Raw genomic sequence first — 19,411 nt, forward strand, 5'->3', positions numbered from 1 at the left:
TGAATTAGATCAAGGCAATATGCATATTCTTGCCAATTACAATGGAAACAAGCAAGCTTCAGAAAATTGTATACACATCCCCAAGCATATGAACTAGCAGTACCCAGGTTTTCCAAGCTAAAACTTTATCCTGCAAATCCAAAACACAAACAACCCAATCATTTAACCTAACTTAAGCCAACTTAACCAAACTCAACCTAAATACAAAGTGTTTCTGCAAGCACTTCATTATGAGAGGCATTTTCATTGCATTTCAGATAGGCTCTTTTTTGCTATGACCGAAGTTGTCCAAAACGTTGGGTGAAGATGGATACATGTTTTGCAACAGGTAAGCTCAATCCAGTACAGCAAAGACAGATCTGTTCCTTGTGTTTTTATAACCCTTGTGTAGCGTCCAGCCATTCACCATGAATTGGCATTGAAAATGAAAATCCTCTAATGGGGAGAAGCAAACACAATGGTGGTAGCCATGGGTCTGGCCGAAAGCACAACGGCTTCCAGGCACTGTGGAGTTCTGCAGGACAAAGTCCTGTGTTTATACACAGAAGTATTTCAGCACGGACAGTGGCGGCAAACACTTTTCACACAGTCTTCTGCTATCAGCCATGACCTGGTAGAAACTCCCACGGGGTGAGAGGTTAGAACATGCTCCATGGATCACTGGGTTCTTGGCTTCTCTACTGTGCTGCTCTGCTGTGTTCAGTCCCCTGCTGCATCCCCCCCCATCGCTTTTACTAGCGAGTAACTCCTCTAATGTTATGAATTCTTTATGGATTTTTTTTTCCTGACTTCTGGTCACATCTCACTGTTTTCCTGATTTTAATTTCCTGCCTAAATTTATTCATGACCAGTGTCTTCTTGTGTCAATACAGCCTTTAGATCAACAGCTCTCCTCCGGCCTTCATGTTTGCTTCAACTGATTATGCTGAGCATGAGTGAGTTGTTTCTGTAAACTGAAAAATATTCCAATTCCTTTTCTCCTTCTTTTAAAAGCCCAGTGGAGATACCTGTTACACAGTTATCACAGGATTCAGGTCCAGATGAAAACTTAAATTTTGCTTTTTATATATAGACTTCTATATGTGAGCCAGTAGTCTAAACTCCTGCAGAGATGCGGTCAATGCAGTTGGTGGAAAGAGCTATTAAGCTCACTGAGTGCAGGTGGCTCCTATCCAGACCCCACAGAGAGTATTAATTAGATCTCTATTACTGGTTATTGCAGTTTACACTTAGCTTATGTATAGTTCTTGCCTTGTTAAAAGTCTAAAGTTACTTGTCTGCACCTGGAGCTGACTCTCTTCTTGACATGCAGAGTTTGATGAACTTTCCTGAGCACACTGCTCTGAGTTTCTTTTGTTGAGGATATCAAAGACATCAGGATGGGGCTAGAAAATAGACACAGGGCTAGCGGGGTATCTCAGAAAGGAGAAGATTCCTACAAACTTTTGAGCATTATTCTATTTTTTATGCCTTTTCCACCCAAACTAAACAGTAGCAATTGGGCTTTTGCTTCTTCTCAAATGACTAAAACCTGAGGTCTTCCCCACATGTTGTCTCATATGCACTTACAAGATGATTGTTTTGGTGCATCAATTAAGAGGGACAAACAGGACAAGGTGGAAAGTTCAATGTGAAAGGCTACTTACCGAGCTCTCAAAACAGTGTTCAGACTCTCCACTCTCAAAAAGGATGACATCTTTTATGAAGACTGCAATAGCTCTCATTATGAAGGACATGAAGAGATGCATGTGAATATAGTTTCGAGTACAGTGTAGTTTTCTGTTGAGAAGCAAGGGAAGAAACAACATTTCTGAATAACAACGCTATTCAAAAGCATTATTTATCTACTTACACATTTATTCTGCCAAGATACAGACTTTCAATTAAGCATCAGGAACTTTCAGAATGACTATATTCTGATATGACTCACTAAAGATCCACTTAAGCCTTTTTAAAGCTACCAAAAATATGGCATTCTGTGTGTCAGAATATAGAATGATAGGAAACTGCTTTCCATTGAAAAGAGAGACTTTTGACTGAGTAGACTTTGCTCCAGATAAAGAGCTGTATTCTATAGAACATTTGCACTGTAACAATCCTTTCAGAAGTGAAATATTTCTGGAGGAAAGGAAATAATTTCTTAGTAAGCCTTGCCAAAATTAACACATACTACACATGTTCTGGAGCAATATGACCAATATTTTTATTTTTAAATTATTAGGGATTAATGAAATTAAGACTAGCACTAGTCTTATTATTTCCTTACCTGCTAATATATTCTGAAGATATATTTTGATCAAAAAAGTCTGCTTTTCAAGTGAAACTTCACATCAGTTCAGAGCAAAAAGCCTAATACTCTGGAAATGGGTACTTTGTACAGTCATCAGAACCAAAACAGAGTGCCACCTCTTACTGAGTCACTGTGCATCGGTAGAATTTGTGCTTTTAATATCTGATGTTGGCAACATAATGTGACCAAGCTGAGTCCTCTGCTCATGCAGGTGGAGCCAAGTCAAATCACACTGCTTGCCACAGAGGAAGAGTGTGAACCCAGACAACTTCATCAGTTTAGCTGGCACCTTGACTCTTGCTGAGATAATTTGATTGTGTGTCTGATTCACCCCTTTGCTTATGAGAGGAGCAGAGAGTGTGTAAGCTGCGAGGTGCGGTAAAGGAAGCAAATATCTCCGCTCAAGGATTGTAAAGGCTCATGAAGCCTTGGTATAAACATGAGAGGAGTAACTCTAGAACATGCTACTTCCTACATTTTTGTGGAGGAACCATTTCTGGACCAGGCTGTAATGTATTTGCAATGACATAGCAAGAAAAATACTTAGAGAAAAACACTACACAGTGGTGGTAGGGGATGGAATACAGAGCTAGCAGATTCTTTCATCTCATTGAAGTTTTACTTTATGTTCTTCTCTCTATATCTAAACAACATTATGCTAAGAGATTATCCCATTTGTGGGTGTCTTTGTTGGCGACACTCTAATTCAAATGCCTGAATCTATTATAAGTGATAGAGATTAAGGATGAATTTAGTTGGCAGAATCCAGACATCCAACGTCACTTGATGTGCTACAGAACATCCGTCTGCCAATCCATGAAGGCTTGTGCCTCCTGAAGGTCCTGTTTCATATCTGCCAGCCCTGTGAAGGTATCAACGTGGCCCTAGCATGTCTCAGACGGCACTAGCTGTTTATGTCTTGCCCTACATTTATGTGGACTATCGTAGAAAATACTTCTCATGTGCACTTTTGGAGGTAGTTCTGGGGGGTAATTCATCTGTCACATTTTCAATACCTGCTTCAGGCAAAATGCATCATCCCTAGAATCCATGTCCACTAGACTAACTAGGTTTCTGTGAACCATAACATGTGGTGACAACCCCAGATATAGAGACCTATCAAATAAGATTACACAGGCAGTCAGATATTTTCTGTTCTATATGCACCCGCGTATGACATTCATTTCCTATAACCAAAACAGTCATTTATCTGTGTTTAAAACAGCCACTGTTTTTTTTCTGATACATCCTCTTGCCTTTGTCGTTTTTATTCATGGTCTTACCTGAAGAGACATAAAATGATCATAGCAGCTGTAAGAGCAATGAGTGATAAGGTATATCCAATGGTGTAGCCAGTCTTCACTGTTCCGTAGAATGATGTCGTTTGCTAACGTGAACAAGAGAAACAAAACAGAAGATGTCAACACACTTTCCTAAACAAACACTGAATACAGCATCACTATTTTTTTACTTTTTTTTTGGTGAATCCAGGAAAAAGACAAAAGCGCCTGGTTGCAGTAGAGCTTGAATCACACCACAACCAAGTCACAATTCCACAGAGGAAAGGTTTCTAGAGGAAGCAGACTTACTTGACAGTCACTTAGACAGATACATGGTTATAATCTTGTGAAACAAGAGTGACATATTCAGTTAAGCAGTGCATTGACATGCCAGCACTGACTCCACTGAACTAATTTTATTAATGAAGGTTGAAGAAAGAATTGGTGTAAAAAATGCTTTTGCTTTTGTGAAAGTCAGAGATTTTTCTTTGGCAAGGAAAAAGAATCAATCCTAAAATGTTCTCACTGAAAGCACACATATGTTCATTCACAAATATGTGTTAATTTGGAAGTTAGTTCATGACTTCTCCCTTAGATGTGTAAGACAGCACATGAAGGGAGTCTCTGAGCATGGAGCATTGTAGGGCTTTAACTGACACAGAAACCTGGTCTAAAGAAAATGGGGAAATAGGGAACCTAAAGTCCAGCTCTCATAGGACTCTGCAGCAACACTGTAAATTCATGATTTTGATTAACAGCTTAAAAAAATCATTTGTTTCTTGGGCATTTATTTTATCCATGAAGAATGTGTATTTTCATGAGAAGACAACTCCATTTGGAAAATGTTAAAATCTAGCCCTTGCCATCATTTTCAATAAATAAATAATAAAAAAAGGCAAAAAAACCCACCCCAGAACAAGCAGATTTGACAAAATCTAGACTCAGCCCTGTCTAGAAAGTCACTGTTTTATTACTGTGAGAACTAACATTTTTATACACTATTTTCAAAGGCCTTTTTGAGTCGCAGGAACTTTACAGAACCGTCGAGGCAGAGGTGAGAGGTGTTTGAACAGGGCAGTTTGGAGCAACATGAAATGCAAGATGGAAATTGCAGATGCACAAAGGTTACAGTGGTCCTGTCTGCATTGCTTCATGGGCAAGGAGATATCTGGCCAGACAGAAGGAAAGAGCCTGTGGTCGTCCTACATATATTTGTCAGAGCAGAGAAGAAGGTGTAATGTAGAGAAGGAACTAAAGATATACCATCAGAGATATAAGTAGTGGGTGGGCAGATGGAAACTGCCATGTGGCAGTAGATGTATGGGCCACTTGCTTCTTATCTCAAAAGGTATGCTAAGCAGGATCTTAGATTTATTCCATAAACCATTTTCTGCAATTCTCACTCTTCATTTGTGCTTGCTAAGGGTGATCATCTCCTGTTTTACAGATATCAAAGAAGAGAAATTTACCCAAGATCATAAAGAGGTTTGGAATTTCACTTTTAATGCTCAGATTACTAAAATATTCATATTAGAAGAAACAGAAGGATTTAGAGATGTAAAGGAAATGCATGCTCTAAACCTAGACATGCTGTTGACATACTGAATGAAATTGGACAAATTTATCATTCCCTTTCTGACTTCTAAAAGCCTCGGCTTACTTTCAGAGGCACGTTGCAAGAACAGTTAGTTAAGGTAGATGCTCTACTGAGAGCAATTCAAAACCAACTTCCTTAATTTGTGCTGAGTAGCCGCTATGTTTTTTCCCAGCAATGCTGATAACAGGTCTTGGCGCAGACCTACACCTAAAAATGCTTGGAGTTCATCTCACCTACTTTAGCTCTCTAGGGCTAAATTTTATCCAGGCTCCCCCTAGAGCAAATTCTCTTTGGAGAATTTGAATTCTCCAATTCTCCCACTTCTCCAAAGAATGTGGGATGAACTGACCTGTGGAGGTGCCTATTTCTCCTCATTGCCTCTAGATGGAGTCTATCTAGGGTGACCTGGCTCTGATCAAAGGCACACGGTGGGGAAGCCGTGCATCCCTTCTGACCTCCTCATAGTAAAAGAAGCCCCAGTCTCTTAATACACCGTTCTTCAACGTCAGGGTGGACAAGGAATCAGCATCACTGCAAGCATCGTAGGTGCCTTATGTCACTGCCTACACCATCTGCTTCCCAAGGACTGCTAGAATTTAGGAATAAAATCTTACATGCATCCCTTACTTACTTTGTATACTTTAGTTGTTTCTGACTTGAGGCCAGCAGACGTTGAAAGTGCATTTTGGGCATGGATGATTATCAGTGTGTTCTGGACCTCATGCTTTATACAGCCTGTTGTTCTCTCTCTCTTTCTTTTTTTAATTCCCCTTATTTCTTCATCCCCAAGCTGACAGCCAATTCAAATTAAAAAAAAAATAAAGAGAAAGAATAAGAAAAGCTATTCTTTTCAAGCTAGTACTTCATGTTCACTCTCCTTGGCCACCTTTCACACAAAGATGCAGACTTAAACAGCATGACAAAAGTGCAGAAATAAAAAGAAAATAATTAAGAGAGAATTAAAGGAGCACTATGTGTGTTCTCTTGGTAACGAGGCTTTCTGGCAATTCTGCAGTCCTTCAGGTCGCCAAGGCATTAGCAGGAATTCCCAAATCCCTTCGCTGCAGCTGGAACATGGACCCAAGCTCTTGGTGAACTGGTAAGAATGGCCTTCACAATGCAGAAATGGCACCGTACATTTTGGTCATAGAAATGGGGCACTTGAAGATGTGAAGTGGCAAGTGACCCCAAAAGCAGACTAGAGCTCTCCTCTCAGCAGATCCCTAAAATTCTTTGTGCAACTTTTCCATTGGTATTTTCTGTATTCCTTCACTGCTAATGCAGGCTAAATTCAACTCAGATTTTCTATTAACTGTTTGACTGCCCTTGCATTGGGTGGTCATTCACAAAGATCCTTCACTGCATATGTGCTCATTATAAAGATATATAGGCCCAGCACTCACAAACATTAACATATGTCATGGCATGGATTTAAAACACATGTATAATGAAATACAATGGCGTTCTGGCATGAGCTTTTTTCTTGTTGATTGTGGGACAACTGTAGGCATCGAGCTTAGATTAGATGTTGTTAGGTGAGATGAATCTTGCTTTTAGAAAATGCTTTTGTTATCCTCTTTAGATTTAACCTTTCATGTCTCAGCATGCAGCTACCCAGTAACAATGTTCTTGTAAATGCCAATATGCTACAATATTTTAAAGTTGATTACACATAGGTCACTAATTACTAATTTACATCCTTGAGAGTTTGCATTTTTCTTTACAAAATATATAAATATTTCAAGGGATGTCTTGGACAAATGTTTCAAACTTGAATATGCATAATCAAGCACCTGATGTTGTACACAGGCACTCTGACCAGAAGGACACTCAATCTCAGCTTCTAGGGATCCCAGTGGGAGTAGAAAAATTGGGTAAGGGAAGATCGTGTGATTCTATTGTCTATCCCTGGCAATTCTTGCTGTCTGTCCACCCAGGTTTACCTACCTCTTCCTCTGGTGTGCTGTTGGAATCATATCCACAGGCTAGGGCGTACGGTGCAGGGTACACATCTGTCCATCCTTGGCTTGTACAATTCCTGGTCACATTCCCTGGAAGGACAATGAAAAGAATGATTAAATATGACACACAAGGGTCGCCTTCAAGCAAACGGCTTCTTCCTGTAGATTAAATGGGAGATCACACTTCTCTTAACATCTAGAGTATTTTTTTGTACTCTTCCATTATTATGAAATGCTCATTGCACAAAACACATAAATGGAAGGGACAAGTTGGGTCATAAAGTTTAGTCCTCAGAAATTATTGGATGTTTAATATGGTGTTGGTGCGCACAGAACATCTCTTCTAGTGGAATCACAATGCAAACTGGACCTGGAGCTGTAGACACCAAAAGGAGATATTATTTGAGATTGTCTCTATTCCTGGAGAATTTATGATATAAAAGGAGTTGTGAGATATTTTCTTCTTTTACCTTGCATGTGAGAAACTAAGGTAAACATGGATGAAGTGCTCATAAATAAAGTGACAGGTCAGGGAAATGAATGTAGTCCCCCAAATCCATGTCTTACCACAAGATAAACCTAAACTTCACTCAAATTTGTTCCCAAGGAAATCTACTGCACTTATGCTTAAGGACCACATATGTCAAAAATGAAAGGAGAGGAAAAAAACCCCCCAAAACTCAGATGTACCCCATGTACACCTGTACTCCATGTTTTAACATCTATGCTCTACATAAGTTGAGTGCTCAGGGCCTCTAATGGGCTGGGAGCAGCTGTTTAATTAATGTAAGGACATCTCCATCCTTCAGTCAAAAAAGATAAAACCATGAAATTCTCATGCCCTTTTGGTACTCTCTTTGTACTTGTCTATCTGGGAGCCTAAGGAGGCTGTCCAATGTTTATTAAACAAACCTGCCCTCACTTCATAAGACGCTCTGGTTTCTGTTCAGACTTGACAAGCTGACTATCAGAACTCTTCTGCTGCTCAAAATTGGTCTAAAAAGTGCAAAGTGTCCTTAGAAAGGCTACAGTGACAGCATTTTCATTTGCTCCTGGTTAAGTGCTCACTCCTCTGTGAAATCAGGCTTTCTCTGTACAGAGATAAAGACATTATTATCAGGAGCACAGGATGCCAAGTTTAGTCTCTCTCATTTCTACAGTAATTGGCAAATCAGTGGGACTCCACAAGGTTATAAGTTATTACGGGGGGTTTTGCTAGGGACTATGCAGATATTAATCAAATAAAAGAAGGCAAGAGGCCAATCAACTGACCAAAGTAGACCTTATGCTAAAAGGTTGATAATACAAAAAGCCAAGAAAGATGTTTGTCAGATGGAAACAAAGGAGCATTGCATAAAACAGTAGGTTGCAAGTAAGTAATCAAAACTTGCTTACAGCTTCCTAGATGAAGTTTTACATCAGTGAAGCTTAAAAGTTTTGCTGACCTTCCAACAATGGGATTCTTTGCACATAAGAGTAATAAAACTTCTGCAAACAGGTACAAATCAATTATGCAGTTATGAGTCAGGAAAATGCTCAAGCACCTCCAGGAATTTCTGACTATTGAGTTATTTTGACATCTTTCTAACTATAGATCTGATGTCTTGCACTGAAATCAGCAGTTGTCTATCCATTGATCTTGAATTCTCTTGTCTGCTGGACTTTGACACTTCTCCCTGTAATTATTCCTTGCAAAAGATCTAAACTTTCTCAAAGTTTTGGTGCATTAGTTCATTTTAACAGCTGCCCCAAAGGTAGTTAACTGTAGCACAGTTTGGTGGATTGTTATATTCCCCAGGCTTTTTCTGCATGGTGATTATTTGCATTACTTTTTTCCCAGGGTTCATATCAGGATCATAAAAGATCCTGTCTGTACAAATAAATCAAGGACATTACCACAGAGGGCTTTTTCTTTCCTTTATTTATTTATTTTTTATCAGTTATGTAATTTTCTATTGCTTCTTCCTCATTACAAGAGATCCCATCATCTGATTTTTTCTGCCTCCTATTTCCTGCTGAAGACTCCTCCTTTCTGTTTGAGGATGCTTTTAGATTTCATGGTGGTTTTGATTCCTTGCTTTTCACCCTCAGCGAACAAATGGGTGCTTGTTTCAGTTTCATTCATTTCCTCATATACTCATATTTCTTCTTTTTTTTTTTTTTAACAAAAATGCCCTTTCCCATCACTGTTTGTTTGTTTTTTTTTTTTGTAATTCTTCCCAAGGTTCTCTGAGTATTTTCCAAAGCTGTCTTAATGCTACTATGGTAGAGGAAAGGAACATGATACAGCATCACTGAGATGGTGTCCAGGTCAAATGCTATACTACATAAGCGAATAAACTAAAACATACAAGCAAGACAGCAAATCTGGCAATCCTATCCAAAGTGTTTTTCTGTTCCCAGAGACTACTGCTGTGTGCTTGCACACAGAGGTAATCTTCCATCAATCCTCCACTGAGATCTTCCACTCAGGAGGTCACAACGCATCGCTTCCACTTCAGGGGAAGCAGACTAAAAAGCAGCTCTCCGAGAAGAACACATAAAGCAAAGTTAATTTTTATCGCTTTGGTGATTTAAAACAAAACAAAAAGCATAAGTGTTTTTAGTAGCCCTTACAAACCCTGGAGTCCAGCACAATACAATTGTTCATGCTTTGCTAGAAATGCAGGAAATTAAAAAAATCTTCCTGATTTTAGAGAATCTCACTTCCCACAGAAGTTCTTCTACCACTTTTTGAGGCTCAAGTTACTTTTTGAGGCATAAATTCAAACATGGGGTCTGATACAACAAATCTTCCTTATAGTAGTTCTGCACTGGATGCCTGGTAAAGGTAAAACACCACAAACTTAGAAGATACAGATTTTACTACACTACAATATTGACTCAAGTGATGCATAACACTCCCCCCTCAGCATGGACAACATTTCTAATTACTGTTTGACATTTGGTTGATTCCTGGAGAATTACCTGATAGGCTTAATTCTTATTCTGAGCATCACCTAATGGACAGTTCCTCAATTTCAGACTGAAGTATTAAACTGAGATTTTTATATTATAGGCTCAAATCTCAGCTTAGTTACAGATCTTCAGTGGAGCTATAACCAGTTCGTTTGATCTCTCAGGGTTGCAATTTCCCATTTCTATGTATGGCTTTAGTAATAATGTCTGCTCTTCTCTCACTGGTTTGCTCTTCAGCAAAGTATTGGAAGTGTTTCATGATATTTGCCAGAATGGTTTCCCATTAATGCTGCTGGTGTAATACAAATTGTCTCCAGAATGATACATTAATGAAGTATGAATACGCTAACAAGATGCACTAATGAAGCCTGCAAACCTGGCAGTATCAGAGAAGGCAGCGCTTTTTGGTATTTCTGTACTGGGGGAACACTATCTTCAGCTTGTGGAAGATCTCAGAGTTTCTTCAACTTGCCCTTTTCCTATCAGGTCAAAGCTAAATCAATTAAAACTCCATGATTTTTCAGCAAAGCAGACCAGTGAGCAAACAGGGAATTCTCAATGTGCCAGCTCCTTCACCATGGACTTTTCCCTTAGTGGATGTCAGAACAAAGGAATATAAAGTTTTTAAGAGAACAAGGTGATGACTTGTTCATACTGATTTCCTTCCAGTCATGGGGAGATGGACTTACAAAGGCAGCGAGATAGCAGTGCATAAATCTAAATAGAAAAGTTTGTCCTCTATGCAAATGGCAAATATACTGTGCAGAGGTAATCCCTATACAAGCTAAGGGAACCATAGCTGCTGCTGGAGAACCAGGATGGGAAACTTAGCAGTCAGCTTTCCAAAACTAAGCTAATGACGTGAAAGCCACTGTTAACAGAAGGAAGTATCTGGTGTAAATACAAGGCTAGACCTTTGGCTCTTTATATCAGTGTTTATGACAGTCAGGGAACAAAATGCTATTGAAAGGCAAAGGGTGAAGCAGCGGGCCTGAATAACCAGTTTGTGGGAAGTTTTAAGGCTCAAGCATAGCACGACAGGCTGCAAGTGTTTCATAAAGCATCACAATTCTTGGTGCAGCCACTGCTATGAGAGTTGCCTCTTCTCAGATGTCCTGACCTTGCCATTGCAGAAGTGTTAAAGGAGTCAATTGATCAGCTCGAAGCAGAGCTCTCCTACGGCCAAATTCAGCCAGTCTGCAGCACGCTAAACTAAATTAACTTTGCAAAGTTAATCAGCAGCGGTGATGGGATGGACCATCCAAGTCAACGTGAACTGCTGGCTTTTATATACGGTTCTTACTCATGCCTGTGTTCCTTGAAGCTCAACGTGCCACAATGACTAACAGTCACATAGACAAGGCGTGAGGAGGGACTGCACTTTCTCCATGCACTTATCCGTCTTTCTGGTAACGTGCCTGCTACGGGGCAGGACTTTGCCATCTGGCCCAGCAGCTGCTCATGTTTTAAGCAAATGCTTCTTTAGAGTTCACAAAGCCTTAGCTAATTTGCTAATCTCCATGATTTGATAGCATGCTTATTACAAAAATGGGCTTGATGGTTGTAAGCAATTAGTTGAATGTTTCAGACTCTCCTCCTGATTAGCTTGTGTGACCATACAAAATCCGGCATGCGGCTCACACCTATCTGAAGTGGCGTGCCCTCCCTTCCAGGATGCTTCAAAACTGGCTGCTCTGTGTAGCAAAAGCAGGGGGAAAGAAACCTCTCTCCCCAAAAACTGGCCAAAACCAACCGCACAGGCCAAAAACTTTCTATCAAGTTCTGAGTCATTTTTTTGCTTAAAAAGTGTGGCAGCCTAAAAAGTCCAATCGAACAATAATAATAAAAAGGGACCCAACCAGCAAAACTCTAGAAGGGAATGTCCAAATATTCCTGCTTTTACTTTGTTTTTTTGTTTAAATAGGAATTATTTTTGAATTTGCACACTTCTGCACATTACACTGGTTCTATAGAGTAACACGCACAAATCTTGCCTGTTACAAACACATCTGAGCAGACGCAGAGCTATGTGAGGTTTATTTATCCTTCTTAAAGTCACCTTCATCATGTGTCTGCACTTCCATGGGACAGTGCATGAACCTGCTGGCTTTTGAGTAAGTCTGAGCAGAGCTGAATGTTACAGCACAGTTGTGTCCAATGTGCCTATATACTCTAATAACCTTTTGAGATGGTGCAGATAGAAGCTGTAGAACCTCTGTTCATTCCTCTTATTCTTCCTCTCTCATCCTCTTCTCCTGTTGAATCATTACCATGATGGTGGCCCTATCTGCTATCTGTCCCAGTGGACCTGAATCCCTCCACTATCACTCAATGGTTTTAGTCAGCTGCACCTTCCATGAGCTCTTCTCCTCTCTCCTTTGCTCCCTTTGCTTTCCTGCACAAACACACACTCCAATCCATGGCATCTTCCTCTGTCTCCAAGGTCCTCATAGCCCTATATAATGGATCTAACTCAAGCTCTGCACTGAATACTTTACTTGATCACTCTTCCTCAAGGAAAATGAAGAGATATTTTCCTGGGATCACTTGATCAAGGTGCAATGATTTTCCAAACAAGGGAAAGACTACCACATCTATTCTACCTACATCTGCTTACATCTCCAAGTACAAGGGGCACCTCTTTAACCTGCCTGTACGAATAGAAGGGAATGGAGGGGAAAATCTTCTACAGGAAAACACTGCATATATAATTATTAAAGGGGACAGAGTTTTTGGAATAGGAATACAAAAGCTGAAAAACTTAAAATTCAATTTCTTGATGTATAAACTTATTCAGGAGTGATGTGGAATATATATGAATTGAAATGACTTTTAGGATTAGATTATACCAATCGTAAAGGGCCTAGTAGAGTAACTAAATGATTTATTCAGGTGCAATGGGAAAGAAGTAAGGAGTCAGTGGAGGTGAGATATAAACAGAAGATTCTCTTTTGATTTGAATAAGAGTTAAATGTGCAGATGAATGGAATAAACATGGAGAGATAATTGTGTTTGAAGCAATCTGTTGTATATCTCTAACTCTCAGAAGGTTTTTCTCAATTTCTTTTTTGTCTCCCGGCTGTTGCCAATACCCACATCAAGCTCAGAAATATGTCTGAAAGTTTGTCATAGTTGAGGTCTTAGCTCTTTGAACCTTCTGGGAGAAAACTTCTTATTGGCTTTTAAAGAGAGCCTGAACTCATACCAAGGGATCTGAGGTCAGCCATAGCTAAGGGACATTCTCCTTAATTTCCCTCTTGCTTCTTTTGCCTTTTCGGGTAATATCTTCTAAAAGACAGGGGAAGGTCTGTTTGCGTAGCAATCTCTCCTGCTTCTCTATCCTCATATTCCACAGCCTAGAAGTTTTAACTAGAAGTTATTAAAGCAATAGCAGTTTTTACCATTTACTTTTCTTGAGATTCTGTGGAACCCACTGGAACATCTCCAGTTCTCTCTGCTCTGCGGATACTGGGAAACACCTGAGACTTCCGAGTAACTTACAAATCATGCTTAACTGGAAGTAGAAGGGGCTAAATCTGGGAGAAACTGGTATGATAAGTCATAACAAAGTTATTTCTAGAATTTGCCCTATCTGCCTCAGTCACAGTGTCATAAAAATCTTTTTTTTTGTACACTTCCTGCCAACATGGTATATCAAAAAAAAAATCAAAATATGACATAGCGTCATCCTGTTCCATGACAGACTTCAGTTTCTTTATTTGCTCTTTTTCAGATCATTTTTGTCTTCAATTATTACCGCCACATGTCCAGCATGTAGCTTACTGCATCCTTGATTTCCTGAAAGCCCCCATTTTCCTTCTCTTCCCATTGCTAACTTCACATTGCTCAACCATTCTGTGATTCTGTGAAGTGTGCAGATCTTTATTTCTAATAAATAGAACACATAAGTCCTCCCATAATAACATTATGAATTCTTGTTAATTTGAATTTGCAAAATCTGCTTGTTTTCTCATAATAAACGTACAGCTGTCAAGCTTTGGGACAAATATCTCACTAACTCTTGTAACTATTTTCTCATTTACTCTTGTAGATATTCCTTAGAAACTGTGTTTAGTAACTGGAGATGTAAAAACTCCACAACCATCAGTTGCCAACAAGTTTTCCACCTGAATCTCTCCTGGCAGACCACAGCAATGTGTAGTACTAGTGGGTCTACACAACCTGGTGATGCCCTGCGCAACTCATGAGCATGGTGGGGAGGTTCAGCTAAGGAATCTTCGTGCCCTTGTAGTGCTCATCCTTCAGAGGAGCAGGGCAAATGCCTTTTGATAGTTTAGTTACAAAAAAAATCTCAAATGTCTAAAGTAAAACCAAGCTTTAAGTAAGCCCTATATCTGGAAAGCCACCTGTCTCGCCAGTTGATTGCACGGCTTGGAGTTGGCAAACACAAAGGATGAACTCTTAAAATCAGATGTAAAATCAACATTCATCTATGGAAATGAAGTAATTTGGTCCTGATTTCTGCCTTCTGTTTGTCCATGAGCAAAATGGATGTCAAGCATCCTGACAGTCACATGGAGCGAGAGCCCTGGCTCACTTTTCCCTTTTTTTGAGATATCAGTGGTGCAAATACTTGGCATAATTCCATGTAAATGAGAAACTCTGCTGGCAAATCTGCCTTTGGGATACCTGCCTTTTCATTTGGACAGAGCTTACTTTGCACCAGAGCAGGTCTAGGGCTCTCAGTGAACAAATCTGCATAACTGTGCAAACCTCATCTGCTTTGTTTCTTTTTAAATGAGAATTAATAATAAATAAACAAGGGGTCTGGCTCATTTCTGTGTTCTCAATGAAAGTGGTAATGTCTTTGCTCCTTGTATCTTCTACTCTCTCCCTCTGTTTTGTTCAATTTTATATCCATTTTCGAAAGCAACACAGGAAAAAAAAAGAAAAGAAATTAAGGAAAAGAATGCTGACTTAAGAAAGAGAAAATTTTCAAAAAAATAAACTTTTATGGGGGGGATATGAGTGTTATTCTGCATTTTTCTTTGTTTTCATCTTCTCTTTATAGATATTTTTTGCGTGAACAAAACACAGGGCCTCATCTCACCTAACTTTTGCTATGGAAATGTAGGTAAACAAATCTAAAGCACTCAGGTTCCCTATCCCTATAGGTTCCATAGTATGCCTTCACAGGGCATATTATCCTATCTTAAGACATATAATAGGATGACTAACACACTGGAAATGCCTCTCTCCACTAGCTAGAGGTAGACAAGGTATTTAGACTGGATGCTTAACTATTAAGTGTCTATAGTGAGTGGAAGGAGTCTCAGTTGTAGATCTCACTAACCAAAGACCAAAGGCAGCAGGATAACTGATTCCTGAGTTCATATCCATGTCCTATTTAGGAATTTCCTTTTTCGGAATGGGTCCATAGAGTCACCCCAAGCCAACAAGCAGTCAGGAGTGTTTGAGGTCTCCTTGCATAGCCCATGAGGGCCCCCAAAGTCCAAAAGTGCCAGGTGGGTCTGTGTGTTTTCAGTCCTACTCCCACAGCCTTCCTAGGTAGAAGGTGAGCAGGATGTGGATTACAGGGAATCCAAAGATCAAGCTAATACAGCTTTTTCTCTGAGAGCTTTTTCTGGAACATCTTGCAGGTGACATCAAGGGAGTTGCCTGCAGTATTCTGCTTAATCCCTTGCTCAAACACCTACAGGAGTTCATTCTCATGATACTTAATGGTGACCTCTTCCCTTTTCTCTGAGTGTGTGTCAGAACTGGAAGAGGAGGGAAGTGGTAATAGCTGGGTCCTGCTTCATCCTGAACCATTAGGAAGTGGGAGTTACCAGTAAATGACACAAATCCAGTGGATTTAACTCAGTTGCCTCTGTTTTGATGAAGACAGGTAACACCACAAAGGATTAGTCAGTATGTTCCAAAGGGAAGGTATGGAGAGAGGATGATATTTCCAAAACTCTCCACAGATGAGTCATAAAAAAGAATAGGATGATACAGCTAAGCCTTTTCTGTTATACTAAACTTGTGAAAAGGCCATGAGTCAGGGGCCAGAAATAATATGAACCATGTCCTGTGTGTGTAAGCTCTCAAGATAGCTTGGATATAACTAGGATCAAATGACAGAATAACTCTGGGCACACAACCAAGAAACAGAAAGACAAAAGGTAACAAAAAGTTATTCATTTACATATTTGTTGAGCTGAAATACAGCACACAGAGACATATATATTTTAAATTGAAAGCAAACATTTGTCTGAGAGAAGAGCATGAACTTGGAAATTTAAAAGGACAGAAAGCATGGAAAAACCAAAAACAAAATAAAGACTTCATCTTCATGAAGGACGATGATCTACAACATCCATAATAACACCCATGGAATCTAAGGGTCCTGCTTATTCAGAAAAGGGCTTGTTTAAAGACATTAGGCCAGATTTTGAATGCTAATGATGGTATAAGAATAATGTGGGTTCCTCTAGGTTAAACAGATTGTAAATCTAGACAAGCATTTGTTCTTTAGATATAGAACCATATCTGTTAGGAGCTCCAGTAGTCTGCAATATTAGCAGAAACAAAGGTAATTTAGATGCATCTGAAATTTTTATCCCTATATTTGTGAATGAGCAGTTTTGGTCTCCACTTGTAGTTAAAATTCCAAGTGGGTTCCTCTCTATTAGCAGTGGGGAAACAAAAGCATCTTCAGGGATGATTCGAAGCCTAGAGAAACACCTCCAGATTATATGGGATATGCCTCTCCTGCTGCTCCTGTTGACTGCAAGAGACAACCTATATGTCTGGCAATATTAAATGTTGAGGTTTCATATGGCTAATGTTAGGCGAGATGATGCTTCTCTTGATTACCTACACCATGCAGACAGAAAGGAGAAGGGCTGAAATCAGTTGAAAAGCATCTTAATTAATTAATTAATTCAAGAATCTTTAAATCACTTGACCAGAGTGAATCATCTTCCTCATGTAGCCTAGGCATTTTGGATCCCTGTCATCATGTAGAAAAATAAAGGCACACTCAATTTATTAATCAATACTGCTAAATAGCCTTGCCATTTTGAGATTTGTATTTAAGAGGAAAAGATTGCAAATCTAAACACTTACTGCTGCTGTGCACAAATATGTACCTTAGAGGTGACAAATAATATAGCTGCCAGTTTATACAGCTGGTGTTAGAGAGCCACTGGAGTCTGGTTACACAACTCACATCACACCCTAATTCTTGCTGCACACAACCTCTTGAATGAGCCATGGAAATCATCTAGCCATCTGGAAGTCCATGTAAAAGCTGTCAATAATAAGCACAGACTTCAGTTCATCTTTGGCATTTTACATGGAGATTAAAAGGCAGTGATAACATTTTTTTTGAAACCTTTGTAGGACCAGGCAAGTCATCATCCATCATCTTCTATTTTGGAGGAAGAAGACCAGTGTTGGAGAGCTATCCTTCTCTAGCACTTCACTGTTTATCTCAGGAACCTTCTACATATCAGATATAGCCCAAGGATTTACCTGGCACAAGCCATGTGATTAAACAATGATAATGTCCAATATTCAAGGGGATAAGTAAGAAATTAATAGGTGCTTCAGTTGGAGTATTAAATGTTTATTTTCACAATTGATATATTCATCAAATTTCCTGAGCATTTCTGTAACTACTTATTTTTCTTTATTTTTGTATGTATGTCATAATAGTTCTCCAAGAACTTCTGCTGTCTTCTTGTGACATTGGTCCAGAATTTCACCCTGATGGAGAAGGTCATGTCTAAACACAACAGGAGGATTGCAAGACGTGAACTGGTGCTAGTAATACCAGCTAGCTCTCTGATAGAAAATGACTTCCCATCTGCATAAAAAGGAACTGATGACAATGTCAGTAGCAGAGAGCACCTGCCACAAGCAGTTTGACTAAACATGTCAAGTTGTTCAATCCTCACTAGTCTGGCAAAAATGTAAATACATGGTGTGGGATACATCAGTGTTAACAAATTCTATTTTCTAGACTCACTCATGCCCAGTGCTTGACAGAGGATTTCAAATACCAGGGAAAGATTATTATTGGGTATGAGAACACTAAAGATGAATGAAGAAAAGGAATGATGACATTTATTTATTGGAGAGGGAAATCGGGAATTCCTGCAGCAGGGGAGATAAGATATGCCTGAGGTCACAATGGTATTTGAAACTGTGCTGACATTGTTTCAAGATATTCGGCCAGTACTGAAGGGTTTTGCACTGTAGCTATGGCTAGACCTATCTCAAGAGGATGCTCTTGGTGGGTTGCTTGGCTCTACACACAGCGGGCGCCACATCAGTGTGGTTCTGGAAGCAGGTACCACTGCTCTGCAGAAATGCAGAAGTTGGACCAGTCTGTTCTAGATTACTTGATAGAAGAAATACACCGAAGGAGGGAACAGAAGTAAAACACAGTCATAAGGGAGGAAAAAGAGGAGCAGAAGTGAATTTAAAGCACTGGAGGGAATACGATATGTGGCCACAGAAGAGCAGTGAATTTTGCTATGGTTTGGCTATGAGACTAACAGCTCCAGCATGGTGTTTGACAACCCTGAATCCCACAGAGTAATCCCCCTCTTTGAGTAGGATTGCATAGCACAGAGAGTTTGGTTATTCCCACCTCCCAACCCCTTAGCAATTCATCTCATAGCTGAAGCTTAAAAAATGTCAATGCTAACTTATAATGCTCAACTCCTTCTGTATGGACAATTTGCTTTTGGAGAAACTTCAGAAAACAAATCCCTACTACAAATGTCATCTTCGCTATGTATTTAAAGAAAACTGGAGCACTCTGGTACATAGATCACAAGCAAGGCACTTTAATAAAGCAGGGTGCCAAAAATATTTTCATCCATCTCATTCACTTCATACTGACGAATGTCAGGAAATAATGAAAATCTTCTGGATTTGTGAATGGCATAAAAATTGAATGTCAAATGACATCAGGACTATGTTAGGCATTTTCTGGTTTTCAAATACCAAGATATATTTTATCCTTTATTTACCATGAGATATGATATTAGTCATTTGAAGAACATATTCTCCTTTAGGCAGGCAAATCATACTAACTCTTTGTTTCCCAACATTTCACCCTTTCCTTGCTGTAAAAATGCAAACACACACATACACACACACAAAAAAACCCTTCCTCTTGCCCACAACTTTGGAATAAGCTTTCATGGTTGTGCAAAGGGATCAGAGTAGGATGCAAACATTTACCAGATGATGAATATCCTTGAGGACTATTCAGTGACACTCATCATTTCAGAGGAAGAATAGTTTCAATAATTTTAATGATATTAATTTTTCAAGGAATCTTGTA

The 19,411-nt window shown here is 39.4% G+C and overlaps 1 protein-coding gene across 1 annotated transcript in view; it reads right to left on the bottom strand.

The window, feature by feature from the left end:
* VIPR1 (vasoactive intestinal peptide receptor 1) overlaps positions 1 to 19,411 on the bottom strand; it is a 100,539-nt gene that overhangs the window by 28,171 nt on the left and 52,957 nt on the right. Inside the window, exons 4-6 of the mRNA XM_088534804.1 lie at positions 7,115 to 7,218; positions 3,574 to 3,677; positions 1,647 to 1,779 (exon numbers count right to left, since the gene is read on the bottom strand). Of these exons, the coding sequence (XP_088390930.1) occupies positions 1,647 to 1,779; positions 3,574 to 3,677; positions 7,115 to 7,218 (341 nt within the window). The remainder of the gene's footprint in view (positions 1 to 1,646; positions 1,780 to 3,573; positions 3,678 to 7,114; positions 7,219 to 19,411) is intronic.

This window comes from Tinamus guttatus, unplaced genomic scaffold, assembly GCF_059628265.1.
Source record: "Tinamus guttatus ecotype Peru unplaced genomic scaffold, ASM5962826v1 Tinamus_guttatus_pri_ptg000599l, whole genome shotgun sequence".
NCBI classification, from domain to species: domain Eukaryota; kingdom Metazoa; phylum Chordata; class Aves; order Tinamiformes; family Tinamidae; genus Tinamus; species Tinamus guttatus.